Genomic DNA, 17,740 nt, shown 5'->3' on the forward strand with positions numbered 1-17,740 from the left:
AGATAGTTCTTGTTGAGTTCTTTCCTTTTTTTTTTTAAAAAAAAAAAAAAGCTCTCAAATCTCTCTCTTCTTCCATCTGCATCATTTCCAGATTTCTATCTTTGGTATCACTAATTCTTTCCTCCATCTGGTCAGCTCTATATCCTAAGCTGGCTCTTTTCATTATTCTTCTCTTTTATTGAGTTCTTATTCTCCAGAATTTCTATTTGGTTCTTTTTTTAAAATTTCAATCTCTTTGGTAAAATATTCATTTTGTCTGTTGATTTTATTTCTGAGTTCATTAAATAGCCTATCTCAGTTTTCTTTCATCTTGTTGAGTTTTTTCAGAAACACAATCTTTAATTCTCTGTCATTTAAGTCAAATATTTCAATGTCTTTAAGTTTGGGAACTCATCGTAGGAAAAGTGCTACATACCTCATTGCTGAATATCACTATGGTCACCTCCGAAGTACTCCCCTTTGGAAGCTATGCACTGATGCCAGCACCTAGTTCACCCTTCAAAGCAGTTTTGGAACTCTTTACTGGAATGGCCATCAGAATTCTCATCGTATTTCCCTTCATGTCCTGAATATCATCAAAATGTTTTCCTTTCTGTATTTTCTTTATCTTTGGGTAAAGAAAGAAGTCATTGGGGGCCAGATCAGGTGAGTAGGACGGGTGGTCCAATAATGTAATTTGTTTACTAACTAAGAATTCCCTCACAGACAGTGCTGTGTGAGCTGTTTCATTGTCATAATGCAAAAGCCATGAATTGTTAGCGAAAAGTTCAGGTTGTTTTCGTCAAACTTTTTCACACAGCCTTTTTGGCACTTCCAAATAGTAAACTCGGTTAACTGTTTGTCCAGTTGGTACAAATTCATAATGAATAATCCCTCTGATATCAAAAAAGGTTAGCAACATCATTGCAACGAGTTAGTGAACTTAGTTGTCAGACATCGTATTTTCTGGAGATGTTTTATTTTCTTTCTGAGCTTCTTAGTTAATTGGTTATTCATAGCAATTAATGGATTATTTCTCTTCCTGGGCATCTATGGGAGTGAATTCTGCAGCAGGTTGATATGAAGAGGTCTTTCTTTTGCCTTCCAGGAGGTAGCACTGGATCATTTTATTTTCTCTCGAGCTGTTCTGGCTTCTCATGTGGTGGGAGATTTCCTGGTAGGTGGACTTCTCTGTGTCCAGGTCACCTCAGTCTCAGGGCACTACCCCTGTGGAAGGATGTGGTGGACAATGGGGTTGTAAGTCTCTGAGTTTCCAGTGCTGCCCTGCAGCCAGATGCTGAGCTGTGCACCTCAGCAGCCCTGGTTGCCCCCACTGTGATCAGCCACAAAAGGTGGGGCAGGGTAGGCTGGGAAAGGTGGCTGGTGTGTTTGTGGCTTTGTTCTCTTCCAAGTAATGGCGACTGCCAGACCACAGTTGCCTTGCTCCTATAGCTCTTCCCTTGTCATTATAATTAGCCACGCTGTGCATCTGCCACGCAGGAACTCTCTCCACTTTTCAGGGCTGTAGATGTTCTGTTTCTTAATCTGACACTGCTACCGTTTTGTTTGTTTGGTTTGGGTTGGGTTTTATTTGGGTTTGTTTTTATTTGTTTGTTTGTTTTTCTGAGGCCCATTGTTTTTCTGAGGCTAACACTGAGAGGTTGTGGGGAGAGGTGAGACCTGGGAAGGTGGGGTGAGGCAGCCAGGCTCCATGGCTTTGTTTTCTCCCTAGCAGTAATGGCTGTTATACCACATTTGTTGGTTGCACTTCTGTATTTGGTCTTTGCTCAAGATCCCTGCCCCGATCACTGGGTCCATCTGTGTTATATGTTGATTACTCAGGCAGGAATGCTTGGGGCCTTAAAGAATATATCTTCAATTTGAATCCTCCCCTCTCCCGGGGCAACAGTGAGGTCCAAGCTGCATCCAGTTGCCACCATCTCTGCACTTTTCCGTTGCCTTCTCCCCTGCTTACACCAATTCGATTCGCTGACCTTCAGATGTTTCCATGTGTGAATCTCTCAGATGTATTTGTCTATTGTGCAGGAAATACGTTTTTCAATTATAGTTGTTCAATTTGTTGTAACTTCAAGGGGAGATAATCAAGGTACACTCCTCACACCACCATGTTTCTCAAGATTCTCATAGTTGTATTTCTTAATCTGGGATCATGTACAAATAAACTTAGTTCTATATAACTAATAAATATAAACAAAATATTAGAGGTATATCTACCTATTTCTTTTTTTATGTCTGAGGTGATGGTACATTCAATGACAATTGATTATTTAAGTTTTCAGACAATTCTGACTTGTATAAATTTGTAATCATTTTTCTTTTTCTATTTTATTTTTAATTTTTATATATATTTTTTTATTTTTGTAATTAAAGTGTATTGGGGTGACAGTTGTTAGTAAAGTTACATAGATTTCAGGTGTACAATTCTGTAATACATCATCTATGTATCACGTTGTGTGTTCAACACCCAGTCAGTTCTCTTTCCATCACCATATATTGAATCCCCTTTACCCTCATCTATCACCATCCTCACCCCTTAACCTTTGGTAATCACTAAACTAATGTCTGCCTATGAGTTTTTGTTTCTTCATTTGTTTGTTTGTTCTTTTGTTGTTTTCAGTTTTATATACCACATATCAGTGAAATCATGTGGTTCTCGATTTTTTCTGTCTGACTTATTTCACTCAGCATAATAGTCTCAAGAGCCATCCATGTTGTCACAAATGGTATTATTTCATCTTTTCCTGTGGCAGAATAGTATTCCATTGTGTATACATACGACATCTTTTTTATCCAATCATCTATCAAAGGACACTTTGGTTGTTTCCATGTCTTGGCCACCGTAAATAAAGCTGCAATGAACGTTGGAGCACGTGTATCTTTACAGATAAATGTTTTCAGATTTTGGGGTATATACCCAGGAGAGGGATTACTGGGTCATATGGTAATTCTATTCTTAATTTGATGAGGAATCTACACACTGCCTTCCATAGTGGCTGCACCAATCTACATCCCCACCAACAGTGTAGTACTATTTCATTCTGGTAAAGTCTCTTCCATTTCATAGAGCTTTATTATTAAGTTGGTATAAAAGTAAGTGCAGTTTTTGCAATTATTTTTAACCTTTTAAACCTCAATTACTTTTGCACCAACCTAATATATATTTCCCAAGGCTATTTCAAGTCTTCAAATTAGTCTTCCCATTTTCGTATTTTCAGGCATCAGTTTATCCCACACCTATTGTCCTTAGGTAGATTTTATCAAATTACTGCTTTCCTCTCCTGCTTCATCACCAAACAAGTTAACAAATCAAGCAAAATACATGTACTTTGATGGTTAACATGATATAATTTGGCTTTATCTCTATATTCTACTATTTCCTTTTCACACAACTCTACCTGGTTCTTGTTCTGTCCATTTGAGATACTTCCTTTATACCTAGAATGTCCTCTCCACTTTATTTAGCTCTACTTTACCTCAAGTTTAGTTCAAATTTGACCTTCTCCATGAGATCTGTGTCATTTGTCGTCATTTATCCTTCTATCCTCAGTGTCTGCCTGGCGTGGAGTAGGCACTTAGTAATGTTGAATAGCTAAGTATAGGAAAGCTTCCCAGTTCTACATTAGAATACAAGCTTCAAAGAATAGAGGTTTTCATTTTGCTCTCCTGTATGTTCTTAGATCAGTGCTCAGCATGTGCAGTATTTCATGTATTTGTTGAATGAATGAATTCACAGTCAGAGGCAATCTTATAAACTCTAGTTACATTTCTCTGCACTTTGTTATGCTACACATTATATCACAGTTATATCTTTATGTGTTTTATCAGCCTTACTATATAACAGTCTTCTTGAATCTGATATATGTTTATAGCCACCCCTCACATTGTCTATCACAGGGCTAGAGACATTACCTAATTTTAGAAGGACATAAATGATATTAAATGAGTGAATGACTAAATTACAGTTTTGTAAATTTTTAAAACTAATTAGGTAGATAATAGAGTTTATATTTTAATTTTAAAAATGTATTCTATAAAACCATGGGTGTTTTAGAAAACAATTAAAATTCATATAAAGGAAATTGCATGAGAATCTTTTTACAGGATTTTCCATATAAGTTATGACTACTACTAATCATTAACATCACTTGAAGAGTTTACTAAGCTTAATGCTCTTTATATATTATCTTCTTTAATCTGTACAATAATGCTATCCTGAGGATACTAGTATGTTTTCTCATTTTACATATGGGAAAAATTAACTTTAAAGAGATTGAATACCTTATCCAATGTCATAAAACTAGCATAGAATAATGCCAGATTTTAAAACAGTTCTGTGTGACTCCAAAACCTAAGCTCTTAAACAGTGTACATTACCAACCTTGTATTTCATCATTCAGTATATATTTGACAAGAAACATTTATTCAAGAAGTATTAAGTGATCATCTATTTCATGTCTATTTCTACTAATCAGTGGGATACAGCAGAGATAAACAGACTGAATTCCTGCCTTTATCGGGCTTACCTCTGAACAGAGGAGAAAGAAACTAAATGAACACATACATTTATAATATAGTAAGTGTATATATAACATTAAAATTGAGAAAATTAAGCTAGGTTAGGAGATTAGGGATTGTTCTATCAACGGTTGGTGGTTTCTATTTTACTTAGAGAAAGACCTCTCTGATAAGGCTTGAATAAAGTGAAGGTGTAGACAGAGTGTTATAGGAAGAAGGACCAGCAAGACTCAAATAAAACTTACCTGGAATGTTCCAGAAACATCAAGAAGGCCAATCAATGTTGCTTCAGTGGAATGAATGAGAGGAGTCTGGTAAGAGCTTAACCTAAATATATAGTAGAAGGATAGATAATGTAAGGACACTTTGATCCCTGTAAAAACAATCTCTCACTATGGAGCCTTTAGAGCCAAGATGTGATGGAGTCTGATTCTACATTAACCAGATCAGTTTGGCTTCTGTGTTAAGTATAGATGGTAGGAGCCAGTGTTTAAGCTAGGAATAGTGGGGAGGCTACTGACATTATTCACACCTCATTATGAATTAGATCAGGGTAGTGCTCTAACAAGATGGAAGGACAGTAATTGAATTTTGTAGACATTTTGAAGACAATCACAATAAGGCTGCGTATGATTTGGAATTGAAGTGTGAGGAAAAGAGAGGAGTCAGTGATAACTATAAATTATTTGTCCTGGGTATCTTGAAGAAAGGAATCATAGGGGAGCGTATAGAAGGAGCAAGACTGTTGTTGGTAATTGATACTGCAGTTGTGGATAAGTTAAAATTGAGATAAATATAAGCATCAAGTTACACATGTTGTGTATAATGTGTGATTTACCTTTAGTCCTGACAATTAAAATGAAAATGTTTGAAGTGTGACTATGCCTGAATTTTACATCTTCTATTTCACAAAAGGCAATAAATGCTATGAACCAGTGATAAACCATCGTGTAAATAAACAACTTTAAAATTGAAGTAGAAACAGAAGCAAGCTCATTAATTTGGTACTTTTGTTTTCTTTATTGGGGTATAAACAGAGGTAAAATAAATACACCTAAAATAATTTTTAGAGATTTCAAAGTGTTCTTCCTGATAAAATCTTAATCCTAACCATCGGAAAGAATACAGATCTATAGAAGCAGATTTACTGGCTCATAATCAATTACTAGTAAATCCAACATTACGTTTTAAAGTTGTTTTCATTATTAATAAAACAAAGCTGTCAGATTTGATAATTCTTAGATTCCCTACCTCCTCTGAAAAGCCTAGAATTTCTGACTCCATAACTAAGTATTATCCACTTTCACTAATGTCAGAAAAATTCTAATTCACTTTTAGTTTGAGAAATGCATCTAACAGAAAGTTCATATTAATGTAAACAATATGAAATAAAAGAGAATATTATGTAAAGATTGGAATTTCTACCTGTAGAGGCATTTGACGTTTTCATACTCTTATCCCGGCTTTTGATTTTATCATCTTTCCCCAAATTAAAATTATATAATTTTATAAATGACTTTTCCTAAAGTGTTAACCAAACAATAAGGACTATAATAGAATGAAAACTTATGAGTACCCTTCTACGTTATAATGGACCCATACTTCGACCACCCCCCAATATCTATTTCTATTACAAGCACAAGATCCCATTTTTCTGGTTGACCATTAACCATGAATAATTGAATTGTGATATTTGTGTTATCCCTTGTTTCCTTTGGGTAAAAATAAAAATAATTTCAAACAACTACAAGTGTAAGTATACTAAATAATATACAACCCAAATAGAATGGCATAGTGATATATGACCCTAGATACACAAGTATAAGCACAGGCTTATTTTTAATTATTTGCAAATCTTATAAAATGTTTTCAAGAGAAACTCAGTGGTGATTATTTTCCAGTGAATTACAATTCTTCCAAATCAAATGCTCCTTATAGCTCTAAGTGGTATCATGTGTTTGTTGGTGAGTTAATGGTTTGTGAAAAGTGGGTAGTAGCAATGCAAATAAAATAAGCCCAGATTTAGCTGAAATTCTTGTGATGTGGCCTAGGTTGTTGTTTCTCAAAATTTAGTGTGCCTCTTAGGATATTGCTAACATGCAGACTCTGTTTCCATAGATTGGATTGGGAACTGACATTTTGTGTTTCTAACAAGTTCCTAAGTGACAGCCATGATACTTGTCAAAGGCCACAATATGAAAAGCAGGGGCTAGATCAACATTCCCCAAAGTTTGCTTCACCTAACTTTGAGATATCTTATAGCAAGGGATTGAATTACCAGGAGTGGACTACTCTCTTCTCTTGGATTTGTGATGGACATTAGCATCAAAACCCATGTCCTAGCGAAACACACTCAATTTGTTTTGTATTGTGATAGAAAAAAACCCACATGATATCTACCCCCTTAATTTTTTAAGTGTTCAGTACAGTATTGTTAATTGTAAGCACAATGTTGTAATGTTGTATAGCTGATCTCTAGAACTTTCTCATACTGCATAACTGAAATTCTGTACTCATTGACCAGTAACTCCTCCTTTTTTCCTAACCCCAGCCTCTGGCAAGCACCTTTCTACTCTCTACTTCTATCTTTTTCACTACTATATATACTTCATACAAGTAGAATCCAAGGGCATTTCACTAGAGAACACTTTGGAACACTCAGAACATACATAAGTAATGATCATGTGTAAGAATATATTATTTATTGAAAGAAGCTGAATTCCTACCAGATCTGCCATCAATGGTTGAATAGTTTGATACAGCATATTCATGATTAACAAGCTTATTTTAACTCAAAAGAGTAAATATGGGTGAAGTTTAAAAACATAATTTAAAATTAAACAAATATTTGAAATTATAGGCATCATACTATGGAGGAAAGGAAAACAGCTTTTATAGTCCGATGGACATAAATCTGATTTCCAGTTTTGCTTCTTATACAACTTGCTCTACTCAACCCAAGTAATATATTGAATCCTTCCTTCTAAGCCTCACTTTTCTATCTCTGAAAAATGTATTTCATAATATCATTTTTATAGAATTTTAGTAACAATTAAAAGTAATGTCATGCCTTATAAAGTGTAGAAAATAAATCAATTATGATTATCAATAATAAATGTGATTTCCACAAATAATGTGTTTCTATTACTACTTAGACTCTACCTCAGCTGGGTTTTCAGTAAATAACATAAAGTAATATAAACGCTCTAATCTCTGATTAAAATCATATTTTGACATGCTTTATGAGCTCTCTTTATATTGATTTTTGGTAATATGCTTTCAAAATTATTGGAAGATCTACTCTTTGTACTTCAAGCTGGATAATGGGAAATGATTTATAGAGTTTTATTGAATTTACAAGGGCTAGAGTAAGTCACGTTAATTATTGCTGTGTCATTCTTGCAGGCTAGCAGGAACTGAGACAAAACATAAGCCAAACTAAATATAATTAGTGTTAAAATGACTCAAGCATGAAATATAATCAAATGGGTCCTGAAGTGTCTTATTTTGCCAACAAAAGAAGATCGTGATTGTTTGCAAGCATTTATTTTAATTGTTTTCCCCCGTTTTCTGAAATATCAGAGGCTTTTTCAGGTCCCTATCATATTTCTCAAGTAACATTTTTGTTATTGACATTACAACCTGCATTGTCATAAATAATTAACCTGACTTTTCAAACTAGGTGATGCTAGCTATATAATCTTACTGGATGAATATCAGGAGCCTATCTCTAAAAAGTAATCATTTTTATTTCCAAATATATATTATTAAATGTCAATACATTTTCTGATCAATTCATTCTCTTTAGAGTATAAATTCTTTCTTCTAAGCTCAATGAATTTGGGTTGAATTTAAGGAACAAAGTTACCTGTGAGAGATATTTTTACAATTTCCGCTCAGTAGACCTTGGGTGAGCAGTAGTCTATATTTACCACAGACCCATAACTGCATGAAGAGAGTCTGAAAAATTAGAGGATACACAGAAAGAAAAAAATCTAGGAAAAGAAAGAAGAAGGAAAAAAGTTTTATAGATAAAATTATAGGGAAAGTGCCACAGACATAAAGGGCTAGATTAGAGTAGATAATGATAGACATAGATTAGGGTTTTACTTTGATGGACCAGGCATCTGCTCATATGGTATAAATTGAGACACGCCAATGAAGGAAAGCTAAGACTATATTCCTTGGATATCCACTGGAATTTGGTTTGGTTCTTCCCATTCTTTATACTATGACAACTCTCTCAATGGATTTCTCCAAGTGAGAGAAGAAATCAGGCAGAGTGAGAGTCAAAGAGGCACATAGGAAGGATTCCTGGAACCACAGGCTGATGTCAGACTATGTAGGCATCCTTCTGGTTTGGTCACGGCTGATGTTCAGCAAGTATGTACACTTTTGACTCTATTAGCTGTAAATTTATTGAATACTTCTGTAGTTTTTCATTAAAAGCCAATGCCAGGGTTACCTATGTATTCTCTTTATCTGCTTACTCAGCTTCATCCCTGGGTACTTCTGAATTCCTGACATCAGACAAATGAACAGGTGATGTGTGGTACAGCAGAATATTCCAGGACACTCCAGCTTTATGGCTGGTGTAACTCCTGTCACATAGGTACCTATGACAAAGCAGTTATCAAATATTATGACTGTCACCCTTGGGGAAGTATAATAGTTCTGACCTTTTGGAAGAAAAGCGGCATCAACATTAACAAAAAGCTGAAATGGACTGTGACATGTAAGAATGGTACCAAAAGGTCCCAAATCAGAATTTTGTTCCTTTTAGAGTGTGAAGTCCAGTAAAATGGGTGTGGCCATATCATTAAAATAGAGTTAAAATGGAAGCATTTCTCTATAATCATGAACTTAGATTGCAATTATACTAAGGAGAAAAATTATTTATAATCTTATTTACTCTTGTGTAGTCAGAGCCATTTACAAATACAATATGAATCTTTCCTGTTTTGTTTTTTGTTTTGTTTTGTTTTTTTGTTTTTTGTTTTTTTTAACTATGGTATTGTATTTCCAGTCAGTTTTAAAATGAGTATTCCCCCAACTCATCTCCTGTCACTTCCTGATTTACGAATAAAAATATCCGGGGCTCTACAAGAAAATTCAAATATATGACTATATTTGAACTTCATGGGTTCTTTCATGACAAGATCCCTTGGCACATGCTTCCTCCTCTTCCTGGAATGTCTGTCACCTTTTTTACACCAGTTACCCTTTCAATCTTCAAAGTTCAGATTAAATGACATCTCCAATGCATATTCTCAGCATATGTGATGTTTCACCTAACGTAGGCATCTATAATCATATGCCAAATGAATTATTTTAGACAAACTTTTTTAAGCTTTAAAGGAGAGAGATGTGTGTGCCTTCGTAATATACTTGTCACTTTGTGTTAAAGATATTACTCCCCAAATTTTTTAACAATATTTTTATTAAAATATAGCTAGCATACAATATTACATTACTTTCAGGTATACACAATAATTATTCAATATCTGTGTACCTAAAGAACTGATCACCGTAAGTCCAAATACCATCTGACACCTATCACATTATTGACTATATTCCCTATGCTGTACATTACATCCCCATGACTTATTTGTTTTATACCTGGGAATTTGGACCGCTTATTCCCCTTCTGCTTCCCCCCCCCCTTTTAAATTTATCAATTACAGTTGGCATTCAATATGATTTTATGTTAACTTTACACATAGTGTTAGGTATTTTTATAATTTAAGAAGTGATTCACCTGACTAATCTACTACCACCTGGTACTATACAGAGTTATTACCTTATTGACAATATTCCCTATGCTTTACTTTATATCCCCATGACTACTTTGTAACAACCAATTTGTGCTTCATAATCCCTTCCCCTTTTTCACTCATTCCCAACCCCCTCCTGTCTGATAAATATCAAAATGTTCTCTGTATCTATGAGACTGTGTATGTTTTATTTATTGGTTTATTTTGTTATTTAGAACCCACACATAAGTGAAATCACACTGCATCTGGCTTTCACTGTCTGACATACTGCACTCAGCACAACATCCTCCAGGTCCATCCATGCTGTCCAGATGGCAAGAACCCATTTTCTTCCATGCCCAAGCAATATTCCATTGTATATCGTGTTTCCCCGAAAATAAGACCTAGCCGGACAATCAGCTCTAATGCGATTTTTGGGGAAAATTAATATAAGACCTGGTCTTTATAATATAATATAGTATAATATAATATAATATAATATAATATAATATAATATAATATAATATAATATAATATAATATAATTAATGTAATGTAATATAAGACTGAGTCTTATATTAATTTTTGCTCCAAAAGATGCATTAGAGCTGATTGTCCAGCTAGATCTTATTTTCGGGGAAACAGAGTATATCTACCACCGACTTTTTATGCATTCTTCCATCTAAGGAAACCCAGGACACATCTTAGCCACTGTAAACAATGTGGTACTGAACATATGGATGCATATGTCCCCTTTAAGTACCATTTTGGGTTTCTTCAGATAATTACCCAGAAGTGGGATTACTAGGTCTTTCTTTGTCTCTTGTTATTCCTTTATTTTAAAGTCTACTTTGTCTGATATATATTGCTACCACAACTTTATTTCTTTGTTTCATTTTAATGAAAACATTTTTTTCCCTGTCCCTTTCCTTTCAGTCTCTGTGTGTCTTTTTACTGGAAGTGAGTCTCTTGTAGGTAGCATGGGTAAGGGTCTTTTTTTCTTATCCATTCAGTCACCTACCTTTTGATTGGAGCATTTAATCAATTTACATTTAAAGTACTTGTTGATAGATATGTAGTTATTGTCATTTTATTATTCATATTTTTTATTTTATTTTTCTTCTCCATCTTAAAGAAATCCCTCTAACATTCCTTGTAATACTGGTTTGATGGTGAGAAACTCCTTTAGCTTTTTCTTGTCTGGGAAACGCTTTGTCTGTCTTTTGATTCTAAAATGATAGCTTTGCTGGGTAGAGTAATCTTGGTTATAGGTCCTAACTTTTCATCACTTTAAATATTTCATGCCAATCCCTTCTGGCCTGCAAAGTTTCTGTTGAGAAATCAGCTGATAGCCTTATGGGATCTTTCTTGTAGGTAATTAACTTCTTTTCTCTTGCCATTTTTAAGATTCTTTCTTTGTCTTTAACCTTTGGCATTTTAATTATGATGTGTCTTGGTGTGAACCTGTTTGGGTTCATCTTCTTTGGGACTCTCTGTGCTGCCTGAGCCTGTATGTCTATTTCCTTAAGCACATTAGGGAAGTTTTCAGTCATTATTTCTTCAAATAGGTTTTCAATTCCTTGCTCTCGCTCTTCTCCTTCTGGTACTCCTACAGTACAAATGTTGGTACACTTGATGCCTCTTAAACTCTCCTCATTTTTTTGGATTCTTTTTGCTTTTTGCTCTGGGTGTTGCTTTTGAATGTTTTTTGGTACCTTATCTTCCAAATTGCTGATTCGATCCTCTGCTTCATCTTATCTACTGTTGATTTCCTCTAATGTATTCTTCATTTCAGTTATTGTATTCTTTTTTTCTGACTGGTTCTTTTTTATGTTTTTTGTCTCCATTTTTATGTTTCCTATCTCTTTGTTAAAGTTTTCCCTGATGTCATTGAGCATCCTTATAACCAGCGTTTGGAACTATGCATCTGGTAGATTGCTTGTCTCCATTTGTTTATTTCTTTTTCTGGAGCTTTGTTCTGTTCTTTTATTTGGGACATGTTTCTTTGTTTCCCCATTTTGGCTGCCTCACTGTGTTTGTTTCTATGTATTAGGTAGGGCTGCTATGTCTCCCAGTCTTATTAATGTGGCCTTATGTAAGAGATGTCCTGTGGGACCCTGTGGTGCCATCTCTCTGGTCACCAGTGCCGGGTGCTCCAGGTTTGTCCCTTGTGTGGGTTGTATGTTCCCTCCTGTTGTAGTTGAGCCTTGTTTGTTGTTTGGATGTCAATGGGAGGATTGACCCTCAGGCTGATTGGTTGTGAGAACTGGCTATGACTACAGTGGAAGAACTGCTATGCAGGTGCTGACCTTTCAGAGCAGGATTTGCTTTAGTGGAGCTCCGGTGACTGCATAGTCTGCCCTTTGAGTGTGTCATCCTTGGAAGTGGCCAGGTGATGCTCCAGCCCAGCCTGAAGCTGGCCACTGAGCCTGGGTACCCTGGGGCCGCCAGGCAGGGGACCCACTGCAGGCCAAGTTCAGCGACCATCTGTGCCCTGCCTAGGGCCACCTGGCATGAGCCACAAGCAATCCAGAGATGGCCACAGCACATGTTGTGCTTAGAGTTACCTTGAGAGGTGAAACCATAAACCTAGGCCATTTTTCACTAGTGCCGCATTTAGGGCTGCTCAGCCAGAAGTATGCAACACATTGAAGCTAGATGCTGCTTATTTGGGTTTTGTGAACCTTTGAGATATTTTAGGAAAGGCCATAGCATGAGCCAAGACACGTTGTTTATACAGAAAAGCCACTACAAGTGGGGGTGTCCCTACTTGTAGTGGCTTAGGTAAACCAGATTCTGAGGGGATAACTAGGGCCAGGCTGAGGAAAGGTGACAGCCAGTTTAATAAAGCCACAGACATCGTATCTGACTATGTTTCCATGCAGTAACAGGGAGGGCTTAACAAAGAAACAATGGCTTCTGCCAGTTCCTCTGTCTGAGAGAAAGCTGCTGCTCCAGCCCTCATCCTAAGGCCAGCCAACTCAGTTCCCCCTTAGATGTCCCTGTTGCCTCTCCAACTGCTGGCCCAGCACTGGAGTTCAGAGCAAGTGAATCCATCAGCAAGCAAATCCATGTGCAGGCCCTTTGAGAGAAGTGCCTGGGAGTGCAGCCACCCTCAGTCTCACTCAGCCACAATCTTCGCTGGTTTCCACAGCCAGAAGTCATGGAGACTTCTGTCCCCATCACTGGAACCCTGGGCTAGGGAGACCGGCGTGGGGTGCCCTTTGGGCAGAACATCCACAGCTGAGATATCCCTCCTGATTTTTAATGTTCACACATGGGTGTGGAACCAGGCTATACTGCATCTCTGCCCCTTCTACCAGTGTTGAGGTGGCTTCTTCTGTATGTCTGTAGCTGTATGGCTTAGGTTCAGCTAGATTTTAGGTGATTCTCCATAATGGATGTTCTGTGGTTTAGTTGTAATTGATGTGGTCCTAGGAGGAGGTGAGCACCATGTTTGCCTACTATGCCATCTTGACCAAAAAATCTAGTACTCCTAAAATATTTCAAAAGAAGACAATTATCTGAGTGAGAAATAAGACTGACCTACTTTGTTATTCTAAAGGGTTACTTATAAATTATTTTTGGAATGAAAATCATTTTTCTTCCGTTTTTTTTTATATATATATAATTGTCTAACTTTCTATATTTCTAGTTATACTTCTGGATGATGTTGTATGAATAAATATTCAAGTTCTAATTCTATGATTTGAATTAACCACTTCTCAAGTAAACTACAGATGCCCTATGGAGAATGCCACTAAGTTAATTATAATGCATTTCATGATTGTATAGGGCTTGTGCTCCCTCAATAATGTAAAATCTGATTAATAGATGTATAAGATAGTAATTTTTCCATTATAAGATCTCCTTTTACAAACCTCAAAATAGTTTAATTAACACTTAAATTTTATGTAGTATAATTTTATTAAAGAGTAAAGGGGCATGTTTTAAAATATAGTGAGGTTACTATGTAGTGATAAAACTAACAACCATGTTTAGCTATTTTCTCATTCAATAAAGATTTTTTTATCTTGTATTTTTCATCCTGTATCACAGACATATTATATACAAAGTACTATAATTTTATGGAGGATGCAATATGGCTTATTCTCTTAGCCATCTTACATCTTGCAAGGAAGTTAACCGACAAAGTTGATTCAGTTTGTAAATGAATAATACATGACAAATTCTAAGTAGTAGGCATTATTCTAAGTGCCTTGCATAACCATGTGAGTTGATGGATACTCAGAACCACCCTATGAGGCAGGTGTCATTAATATATTAATTTTACAGATGGGAAAAGTGAGGCACAGAGATAATAATTGATTTGCCCAAAATCACATGATAGTAAGTGATTAATATGGGATTCAGAGCCAAGCAGTGTGGCTCCAGATTCTGTCCAGCTAATCTCTAAGCTATATTTCTATATTATACATAAAAGGACGACCCTATCCATCAGAAATGATGATTGTAAGAGAAGTTTTCAGACAGCAAGAGAGATTAGAACAATGTTTTGAAGAGTGAAAAACTTTACATTGGTAGACATTGTAAGTGTGTTACAGAGGGAAATGGGAGGTAGCCATTAAGAAAGGAGTTACAAGAACATAGAAATAAAGTTTGGAAACCACAACATATATTCAATGGATCATAAACATGGCAGTTAGCCTGGATAGGAATTTTTATTTAGAATTGTGAGAAAGATGAATATGTTCACAGTACTTTACTGATATGATCATTTGATAAATTATATCAACTCCATTAAGATAACATTGTCCTTCAACTCATTTTCTACATAAATTGATTTTGATATTGATGATTGCGTATTTTTTTATATATCTTAAATATCAATCGCTTATTTTCCTCATGTTACTTTCTTCTCACCGTCCCTACCATTACACTGAGATATCATCATTTCAGGAATTTACTTGCTACTCAAAGAGGACTTTTTTTTAAAACAAAAGATGAATGTGTATAATTTGGACACTAATAAAAACTTGCAGGTAAACATTTCCTAAATAAGAATGCAAAATCATAAACCAGCAGTTCATCTACTATTTTCTTTTCAGGCAAACCAGTGATGATAGTGACAGAGTATATGGAAAATGGCTCTTTAGATACATTTTTAAAGGTAAGATTTGAGACAAATTTAATTATTCAAAGTGTTACTCATATACTGATCGTGATATTGAAGTTGGGATTGAGCCACTTTAAAGCTAAAGTTTTAAATAGATAGAAATGCCTGCAGTTAGAATAATTACACTACAAGAAATTTACTTTGGTTTGAAAATTATTCTTCTCAGAAAACTTCAAATTTTGTATTTACAGTTTTATTTAAGTATATGTTAATTTGCCTGAAAAAAATAAAGAGGGAAGGAAGGAGGAAAGAAGCGAAAGGGAGATCTGAAAGAAAGAAAAGGACAAAAAGAAGCTTTTACTAATACTTAACTTTCTCAAAGTATATAATATCAGGCAGAACAAGGCAAAATGTCTAAAAGGTCCGGGCAAATTATCAACATAAAGGGGTCAAATAGGCTTATAACCCACCTGACGGCCAGCCACTGCTTGCGCCAATGGAGTCATCATATGGCAACAGAAAATACTAATCCTGTATTGTCAGATCTTCCTGGTTTCAGGAAAAAAATACAGATATATATGTGTGTGTGTGTGTGTGTGTGTGTGTGTGTGTGTGTGTAAGTCTCCAAATTTTAAACATTGGCAACTCATTTTATTAATAAGTAGGTTGTGCTAGACAGTGTAAGATATTTGCAGACCTGATTAAACCTATAGGCTGGCAGTTTTTCATCTCCAGTATAGCGATTATTGTTATTGATTAGGGAAGGTGACGGGAATGACGTTTTGATGATCACAAGAGTGGCCTATGCCTTGACTATGACAGCAGTCCACTGACAAGGCCAACTCCCCTTCCAAGCTCTAGCCTCTACCAGATTCTGGTGCCAAATTTCTTATACATATCTTCTAGTTCTCCAGACTGTGAAGGTCACATCATTCCTTTATTTCAAAATAAACTTCAGGAGAGCCTTTTTCTGTGTGTCTGCATTAAGTTCAGTGCCCTTGACAAAGACAGCAAGCTCCCAAGAAGTGATAACATTGTCGTCATCATTCCTCTCCTATCTGCTACTGCAGAATCTCCCTTTATCTCCTCCCACCATTTCTTCTTTACACCAATCTGCCTATCTCTCTAGAGTCTTTCAAAGCTCCTTGAAAATGCGCAGTGTTAACCCTAGGCAAGCAGCAGGTTCCAGTGGGCACACACTCTTCTGATGACTGAGAATAAAGGAGTTAAAATGCCGAGGACAATTAAATGTGATTTTTGACAAGGGCTTTCAAAACCTTTATCTGCTTTGACCCAGCAGAACACTATTAAACATTACCAAGTTAACTATATAGTTTCCAACTTTACTGGTTCTTCTGATAGAAATTGCATATGCATTTGGTGATGGTATTCATTTGGGCATGGAAGCAAGATCCTTTTATATTTTCCCCCAGTGACTGGCATTGCTGAACTGATAGCTCTATCGTGTCTTTACAGAAAAATGATGGGCAATTCACTGTGATTCAGCTCGTTGGCATGCTGAGAGGCATTGCTGCGGGAATGAAGTACCTTTCGGACATGGGCTATGTGCACAGAGACCTCGCTGCCAGAAATATCTTAGTCAATAGCAACCTGGTGTGCAAGGTGTCAGACTTTGGACTCTCCAGGGTGCTGGAAGACGATCCTGAGGCAGCATACACCACAAGGGTAAGATCTAACAGAATGCATTTCTGAAACTGCACTAGATGCATTCCATTTTTAAAGATTTTCAAGGAAATAGCAAAAAAGGACATTTCTCCAACATACGAAAAGAGAGAGAGAAAGAGAGGCAGTGGGGGATTAAAAAAAATCCAGTTGATGCTCCTTGTTCGAGACCAGAAAATTCAAATATTAAATGCAGATAAGCAAAATATTCACTTTATGAGTCTCAATAATTTGTTTTTATCAAAAGATACTGAAAATTAAAATGTTTAAGTTCAGAGTGGATACAACAAAGCAAAAATCATATATAATTATAAATGTAAAAGACAGCATTACAGAATCTCCTACATTAAAGCAATAAATATATATATACATACATATATCTAGATAGTATATGGATACATAAATATGTATGGCACTAATAGGTAGCTTAAACTCTCTGCAGTATAGTATATTCATTTGTAAAACAAATACAAAAATATCTAAACCTACCTTTTAAGGATTTAGATGGAATAAAAGAGTTGTCCCTTCAAAAAGTTTTGATTTACTGATGGTATGTTAATGCCTAATTGCCCTTCTTACATACTATATAAACTGTTAAGCTCATATCTTTGGAAAATTGTTCACTAAGTCATATTGTCAAATTAGCATAAATCAACACTCTTTTCCGCAATGGAATTGCTTCCTGAATTGATATGTTATGTAACTGACAATTA

At 35.7% G+C, this 17,740-nt stretch overlaps 1 protein-coding gene across 13 annotated transcripts in view; it reads left to right on the plus strand.

Moving 5' to 3' along the window:
• The window catches only part of EPHA5 (EPH receptor A5), a 338,986-nt gene that overhangs the window by 296,408 nt on the left and 24,838 nt on the right, over nt 1–17,740 (plus strand). For all 13 annotated transcript variants that reach the window (XM_074324488.1, XM_019748170.2, XM_019748164.2 and 10 more), the window contains 2 exons: nt 15,337–15,398; nt 16,821–17,030. In XM_074324488.1, the coding sequence (XP_074180589.1) occupies nt 15,337–15,398; nt 16,821–17,030 (272 nt within the window). The remainder of the gene's footprint in view (nt 1–15,336; nt 15,399–16,820; nt 17,031–17,740) is intronic.

The sequence above is a fragment of the Rhinolophus sinicus genome, linkage group LG02, assembly GCF_036562045.2.
Source record: "Rhinolophus sinicus isolate RSC01 linkage group LG02, ASM3656204v1, whole genome shotgun sequence".
Lineage (NCBI taxonomy): Eukaryota > Metazoa > Chordata > Mammalia > Chiroptera > Rhinolophidae > Rhinolophus > Rhinolophus sinicus.